This window comes from Mya arenaria, chromosome 2, assembly GCF_026914265.1.
Source record: "Mya arenaria isolate MELC-2E11 chromosome 2, ASM2691426v1".
Lineage (NCBI taxonomy): Eukaryota > Metazoa > Mollusca > Bivalvia > Myida > Myidae > Mya > Mya arenaria.
The window spans coordinates 39,701,800-39,709,889 of NC_069123.1; the positions used below are offsets into that span (position 1 = coordinate 39,701,800).

General features: G+C 35.4%; 1 protein-coding gene across 1 annotated transcript; it reads left to right on the forward strand.

The window, feature by feature from the left end:
• Positions 1–1,216: 1,216 nt before the first annotated feature.
• On the forward strand, positions 1,217–5,466 carry LOC128211123 (sulfotransferase 1B1-like). Its single transcript, XM_052915548.1, has 3 exons — positions 1,217–1,312; positions 4,447–4,630; positions 4,888–5,466. The coding sequence occupies exons 2-3, from the start codon at positions 4,450–4,452 to the stop codon at positions 4,992–4,994; spliced, it is 288 nt and encodes a 95-aa protein (XP_052771508.1). The 5' UTR covers positions 1,217–1,312; positions 4,447–4,449; the 3' UTR covers positions 4,995–5,466.
• Positions 5,467–8,090: the final 2,624 nt, after the last annotated feature.

Here is an 8,090-nt window from a genome sequence, read left to right on the forward strand (position 1 = left end):
AATATAAGGACATAACAGTGTAGATTGTCAAGTATGGGTGGCATTTTTTATGTTCAGAGGCAATTTAAAATATCTTGCCGTATGTATTTGACACGTAAAGGCAAGATCAACTTTTCATTTACTGACATTGTCGTAGGTCAATGTCACTTTCGGGGGCATTCGTCACATACTGTGACAGCTCTTGTTATTATCTTAAACACACCTTCAATTTATGTCTTCTAAGATGCAGGGTTTACATATCAAACTGGGCTAAGTAAAATGAGTTTAACTATGCGAGTTAACTGGTTCATGTGTTTTGAGGTGAAAAATACAAATGATATTACCACTTCTAAGGTGCAAAGTCTACATATCAAATTGGGTTAAGTACAATGAGTTTTACTACGCGAGTATTCAACACTGGTGAATATGATTTTATAAGTGTTAGGTGTTAAAATTGATAATATTATAATGTTATTAATTAGGAGATTTCATATTATAGTTATAGTTATTTGTCCGAGGTAAGCTGTATTTGCCTGGGCCCGATAGCTCGTTTCCATGCATATGTCTCAATCCGAAATCCGCTAACCTTCATAACTTGTGAATGATAAAGATTGTATGAAATGTTAAAATATTTAATATGTAAAAATAAACGACCAAAAGTGGATTATTTGTTTATTATGTGTATCATAGAGTACTAAAACACATTTTTTATGATTCTCGGTCCAAGAGATCACCCTAGGGACTAAATCGCTCGAATCAGGTAGCTCGACTGGCCAAAAATGCTGTCCAAATACCAAGTAACTGTGGCTTCGAAAACCAAGTTTGGGATTGCATTTTTGAATAAAGCAACTCGGTATATGAAGCTATCTAGGTTTTCGCTATATTGCGTTAGAATACCCACTTACAGATAATCTACATGTCTCGGAACCCGAAGGACGTGGTATAATCCTTTCACAAGCTGTTATCATGGGCAGACTACCTACACAGCGAGAAGGCGGGGCTTAATGGATTCGTGGACGCCTTCGTGCAGGGAAATGGTATGAATCATCACATAAATTTTGTAATTAATAAAGAAATCATGTATTTTTACGTTTTTACTGTTCTTTATACACATGTGTGACCCTATGAATAGAGGAATACTGTTTAAATGCGCTTTTCATGTCTGTGATTAGATGCATGTTATTTTGTGAGAACTTGCCAACTATAAGCGTACGTGTGTTTCACCCCATTATATACAGTTCCAATTGGTCTTTGGACAAACCACGTTCTCGACCACTGGACCAATCGGAATTGCAGAGACATCCTGTTCTTGAAGTAAGAAGATACTGTGAAGGTATGCATAATTCAATTGACCAATCAGATATTATAATGTTATTAATTAAAAGCAATTTCCAGCATATTTCTCATATTAGGCGAGTTTCGACAGCCAATGAAAATGACCCATTACTCTAATCAGATATTAGGCGAGTTTTGTAGCCAATCAGAACGGAGGAAACTCATATTAGGCGAGTTTTGTTGATATTGGCCGAGTTTGGTCGATATTGAGCGAATTCTGACATATATTGTCTTCAATTGTCTGGTATTGATACCGCAGTTGTGTCTGTATCTCGTCAAATACGTAATAGTTGATTAATAATAAGTAGTAATTAGTACTTAAGCCAAATGTAAACCAAGATTCTGTCTTGTTGTAATGCCAGTGTGGAGAACTGTCTCATCTGGGAAAGAATCCATTTAAGGCTTATGTGACCTTTACTTTGAAGCTTAGACCTTGGTCTTTCGCTTTCAGAAAACATTCCAGCAGAACATGTTCAGAACTAAGCCGGGACAAGAATTGTTTTCTATTATATGTTTTCCTGCATAAACACGAATAACAACTATAGAAAATCTTAGTATAATGCTAAATAAAAAAAACAACAGTTAAGTAGTTTCACGTTTAAAAAATAAGCCAATAATCAAACAAACATTATACCTACCTTAGTATTCACTGAAAACACACTTCAAATTCTGTAAACAAATAATTTCCCGCTTGAAAACTTTTGGAGACAACGCACAGGGAAGAGTATTTAGTGTATATAATTATTTAACATTGTTTAATTGATACTGGGGTTATTTTCCCTTGCTTTAAACAAAAATGTTGTAACGTAATTCACAGTAACGCAAATCACGTTTTGTAACATAGAAGGTTATCATGGTATCATATGAATACAGAGAAAATGTTATTTCATTGTTATCGTTTTATCTATGTATGAACTTTATTTCAAGATTTTCAAGAGTTTGTGTACTGTGTTAGAGAGTGCAGGTAGTACCCATTCACATTTTCATCCAATTTTAGGGGGTCGATGTTTAAATGTAATTTATTTTAACTTTCAATTGAAAATGTTAACAATCTGATCGTTTTATATTATATTACATAGCAATAGGTCAATAAACGGACAATTGTATGTTGTATTTGAATATTCATATGATTTTGTTATTGTGGTTGAAAATGGTAACGTAATTTATATTGCTTAAAGCTATATGTATCAGATACGTTCAAAATATACCATCCTCAGTTTGTGACAGCTATTTTAAGGGTTTTTAACCATCTTCGATGAAATATTAAAAAAAAAAAATAAGATGAATATATGAAATAACTTTCATAAGGGTACATAATTAATTTTTGACATATTTGATAAAACTAATTATTATTTGTGTACAGCCATGTGACACTTTTTGTGCGTATTTGTCTAACTCTACTCGTTTTGGCGGGTACACACTTAACATACCGTAACAATGACATTTTAGCTCAGGAAAAAAATGGTAATAAAGCTTTAAACTAGCGTCTTTAATCATGAAGTTTTTACCTTATGTATGTTTCATCACCATCAAGTACAGTATGTCGGTTGTTGATTTTAAGATTTATTATAACCTTGAAATAGGGTGTTAAAACAGCTAATGACATTGCAAATGAAGAAATGTTGTGGCAAAAACTATACCGGTAATGATATATAACTGTTAACTGAATTACAGCTGAATATTTTATTTTTATTGCACCTGCACAATGTAAAACTATCATCATTAATATAAAATCCCAGCAAAATACAAAAATGTATTAACTGTTTGACTGTTTTGATCAAGCTTGTCAAGTAAAACGATTTTTAACATGTTTGTGTTTCTTTTCTTTGATCATATGAATATAACAATACACAAAACGAACTACAGGCATTTTGTTTCACCTCCCACTAGTTTCTGACCTTTTCATTGGATAAGAGAAGTCACATGGTGACACACTATTTTTTATAGTGGGTCAGTAAAGTAAATAGTCGACAAAAAATGGCCGCCATTTATTCATATTTTTTCCGTAGTGGGCCAGTAACAGACCAAATAATTGATTTAATTCATCGACCACCTCTCATGAGCAAAAATGTTAAAACTATAGTATATGGGTCAGTAGTGGGTCAGTAACAGACCAAATAACTAATATTGTTTTTCACAGCAAGTTTTTGTGTCTTCAGAAAATGAGGTTTTTGTACTTATTTTACAATACGGCTAGGTTTTCTAATCTATGTTTTAACAGCTCAGCCAATCAAAATGTAAGCACTAATTGATAGTCTTTAGGCACTTCTAGAGGAATTCTTCAGCCCAACGATCAGTAATATAAACGTAAAATGACAGTGAAAGTAAAAAGACTGGTGTGATCTATTCAAAGTATTATCAATGACGTTATGTTTTGAATAATATATATATACTTTGCAATGACATTTAAGCCGCAACGCGCGATTTCTGCCGTCGGACATGCTTTTATTATTTTATTGGGTATTAAATCATATTGCAAAAGAAGTACTGAACCTTACATGGTGAAATCACTTACAAATGTATCTTTCGCACGTGAGACTATACATTGAACATTTTGCATACTAAATTTGAAGTCACACAAATGACGTCATTACGAAAGTACCTTATTGAACTCACGTGCAACATTAACATTTACATGTAACAAGTAGCTCATATCTATGGTGGCATATAACTGCCGAAAGATAACCTGTTAACGTTCGCGAATTGTTTCGTGTTAACCACTTAATTTTTGCGATAATTATTAAGCTACTAGTCTATATTCGCGTTACATCTTTTAGTAAGATAAATAGCATAATACCAAAACAGGCTAAATTGAAAGTGCCCAGAACTGCAACCTTTTACCCTTTTAGCTGCACACCATGAACGGGCTGTCTAGTTATGGATTGCGAATTCCACTTAATAAGTAACAACATACTAGCTGGTGTGATGTCGACTCAATTTGGTGAATTGGGGCCCTAATTATTTCTATACAGGAAAGTTAATCGTCCTACACTATGTTATTCGATGTCAAAGAATTATATATAATTATTAAATTGGTATATTATAATATTATCATAATTTTGATAGCGCACAGTCACAATATATTAGTTACAATTATGTCCATATTTAGAGTTCTGTTCTCTTTTTTATCAGGACATGTCAGGCTGTGTACGTAAAATCGCCAATTTCCTGGACCGGAAGCTGACAGACGATGACGTCATTCGGATCACAGATCACTGCAACGTGAACCAGATGCGAGAAAACCCGATGACAAACCTCCAGTACATACAAAAGTACTCGAAAATGAGAGATGGGGTAGGAGCCTTCATCAACAAAGGTAATGGTTCTGACTCAATACAGTGATTGTAGATATCCGTACTCTATACTAGCGCATGCGAATTCTATGTAATGGCGATTGCTATATTAGATGGATTGGAAAACAAATCATCCGCTTTCAACCAAATATGTAGAGGCCGATGTATAAAGTATTTAAGTATAATTCTTTTAAAACGCTGTTGTTTGTAACAAAGCATATCAACTGTTACAGCCTCTAATTTATTATTATATAATTATTTAAGATTTCATTATTTCCAGGTAAGGCAGGAGTCTGGAAGGGGGTGTTGACGTCGGAAATGAGTGCCAAGATAGACACCATGATGAAGCCGCTCGAAGGGACGGGACTCCAGTACGACTTTCAATAATCAATACACCCTAATCCAAGAGTAAGGCATATATTGCCATATAACAAGTGATCATTTGAAACTTTTCAACTTCTGTATGAGGAAGAAATGTGTATGACATGCATTTATTTGTCTGAAATTCTCGTGCAAGATTACAACTGTGCCAATTGAATATTTTCATTATTACATTTATGTGTTATCCAACGTACATAATGTGCCAATTGAATATTTTCATAGTTACATTTTAATACCGCTCATTTTTGTTGTACAAAATACAAACGTGACTGTAGAATGCGTGCCCCATAGATATCACTTTAATATATTTTCCACAACTGAAAAAAAGAAAGTTGTATTTTGCAAAAAAAAAACATCGCAAAAACAATCGGAATCAAGAATTTTGTTTATAAAATATTAAGTGGTTTTTATTTGAACACAAACATTCAGCACAGTTAGTATATGTTATTTACAGATAAAATGACAAAATGAGATAAAAACAAATGTTTAAACAAGAACAACTATTCACTTATTTTGATGGACAAATATTAAAAATATTCTCTATTCTCCCGATGGCTGCATCGTGTTTTCTTTTCAAAGTAACTTTATGCCATCTTCCATAATTTGTCTCGAGGCTGGGGCCACCTGAGCATTTGATTGGCTGCATGCATGAAGTTAACCTCACAACAGTGAATCCCCTTCATGGCCATTATTCTCCCTCCCACTATACCACGGGCCTATGAAGATTGCCGCCACATATGCATCAATTTCAATAACGTTCAATATCATTCAAATTACTTGCATGTTGTAAACTTGTAGGAACACTTGTTGCACCATAGTTTGACGCCTGCATATCGTTTCCAAATCCAGAGTCTGCATTCTTTTATTCAGTCGCAGTCGTCTCATCTTTCATTTGGCCAGTCTTACCAAAATTACATGGATTAATTTATATGCATGTGCTGTCCACGTGTCACAGAATGTTCAAAAAAGTTTTTACAGAAACAGGAGCTTTCTATTGACATAATCACTGTTCTGTCTGTTTACAACATGAAGTTTCATAGACCCCTTTAACGGCTTTGTCTTAATTAAGATCATTTCACATTGTTTTTTCTTGGTTCCTTCCGTCGATACGAATATCGTCTTAGCCACTTTCATACTACCTTGCACGGCCCATGCATAGAAATCCGTTGCACCCTGGATTATTTTATTCCCTTTCTTTATCTGTCATGCGCTTTATTGTCCCGCTTAGACCATCACAAGGACCCATTCAATTTCTTACTTCAACAATTCCAATTTGCGTCTACGCCGTACAGCTCCCTGCAATTTGCTATCGATTTGAATAAATTGTACATACTGGTATATTCCCATATTGCCTTGATGGCGAGTCAGTGAAATAGTGAACCGTTTTCAAGTCCGGTTTGACAGCATGCAAGGCAGAGACTCTTAATGGTATCAAGAAATGCACACACTGTGCTTAAGGAGTGAGACATTTTAAGTAAAAGTGACATAGCTTATATGCTTTAGTTCATGGTGTTCTTTGTAGTACACAACTACAACGTGTACCGTCACCATTGTTTGGTTCAAATTCACCGTTTCAACTTCGTCTAGGGAACTACATGAAAAGCTCGCCGCAAAATCCATCTGAGCATGATGTCATATTCAGATAAGATTTCCAAAGTACGAACTTGATTATATCGCTCCCATACTCGATCGGACTGCAGGCTAATTAAAAAGGTCAGCCTGTACTTTAAAGCTTCCCGTTACATATATATACATAAACAGACTCTGTAATAGACGATTTCAGCAGCTCCTTTATGCTTTTCATTTACTCTCAATCCGCCTGTCTTGAAACTTGTACCTTCAAAGTCATAGAATGGTGGTGTACGCATTCTTTTCACTTTCTTTTCATCATTCTTTTTCCGTCTGCGTGCAACTGTTATTATCTCTGTTCAAGAATTCGTTCACAGATTATTCTACAAGCCTAGACAAACAACGGGCGTATTTCCTTGTTATAAAGTCACTATAAACTACTTGCTTTGTGTCAATGAAGGCGTTCAGACGTGTACGTCTACTGATCTGATTAAGCACCCTATTCTTTTAAGCAACTCTTTCTGAAATTATTCAATAACTGTTGTTTGGGCGGTGAGTTAATTAGTACCTGATTCCTAATTCATTTTATATGCATACAAATTTGTAATGTGTTTTCTTTCTTTTCATTAGAATTCAACTATTTCGTACCATGTAAACGTCCCTTATGTTCCCATGACAACCAGAGGAACTGTAGAATTGTTGATAAGGTGGCCGTACCATGTAGAAGTCACTTATGTTCCCAAAGCAACCAGAGGAACTGTATAATTGTTGAAAAGATGGCCGTACCATGTAAAAGTGACCAAGTTCCCCATAGCAACCAGAGGAACTGTATAATTGTTGATAAGATGACCGTACCAGGTAAAAGTCAGTTATGTTCCCTTAGCAACCAGAGGAACTGTAGAATTGTTGATAAGATGGTCGTACCATGTAGAAGTCTCCAAGTTCCCATTACAACCAGAGGAACTGTAGAATTGTTGATAAGAAGACCGTATCATGCAGAAGTCACCAAGTTCCCATAGCAACCAGAGGAACTGTAGAATTGGTGACAAGATGGCCGTACAATGTAGAAGTAACTTACGTTCCCATAGCAACCAGAGGAACTGTAGAATTGTTGATAAGATGGCCATAACATGTAAAAGTCACTTATGTTCCCATGGCAACCACAGGAACTGTAGAATTGTTGATGAGATGGCCGTACTAGGTTAAAGTCACTTATGTTCCCATGGCAACCAGAGGAACTATAGAATTGTTGATAAGATGGCCGTACCATGTAGAAGTCACCAGTTCCCATAGCAACCAGAGAGACTGTAACATTGTTGATAAGATGGCCGTACCAGGTAAAAGTCATTTATGTTCCCATGGCAACCAGAGGAACTGTAGCATTGTTTATAAGATGGCCGTACTGGGTAAAAGTCACTATGTTACTATGGCAACCAGGGGAACTGTTACATTGTTGATAAGAGCACCGTACTATGTTAATGTCACTATGTTGCCATGGCAACCACAGGAACTGTAGAACATCAACAAAGGACA

What these genes read in the sequence shown, in the direction of transcription:
- LOC128211123 (XM_052915548.1), top strand. Translation starts at nt 4,450, where the DNA reads ATGTCAGGCTGTGTACGTAAAATCGCCAATTTCCTGGACCGGAAGCTG. An exon ending in AGGAGCCTTCATCAACAAAG is followed by an intron (nt 4,631 to 4,887) that starts GTAATGGTTCTG and finishes CATTATTTCCAG; the next exon opens with GTAAGGCAGGAGTCTGGAAG.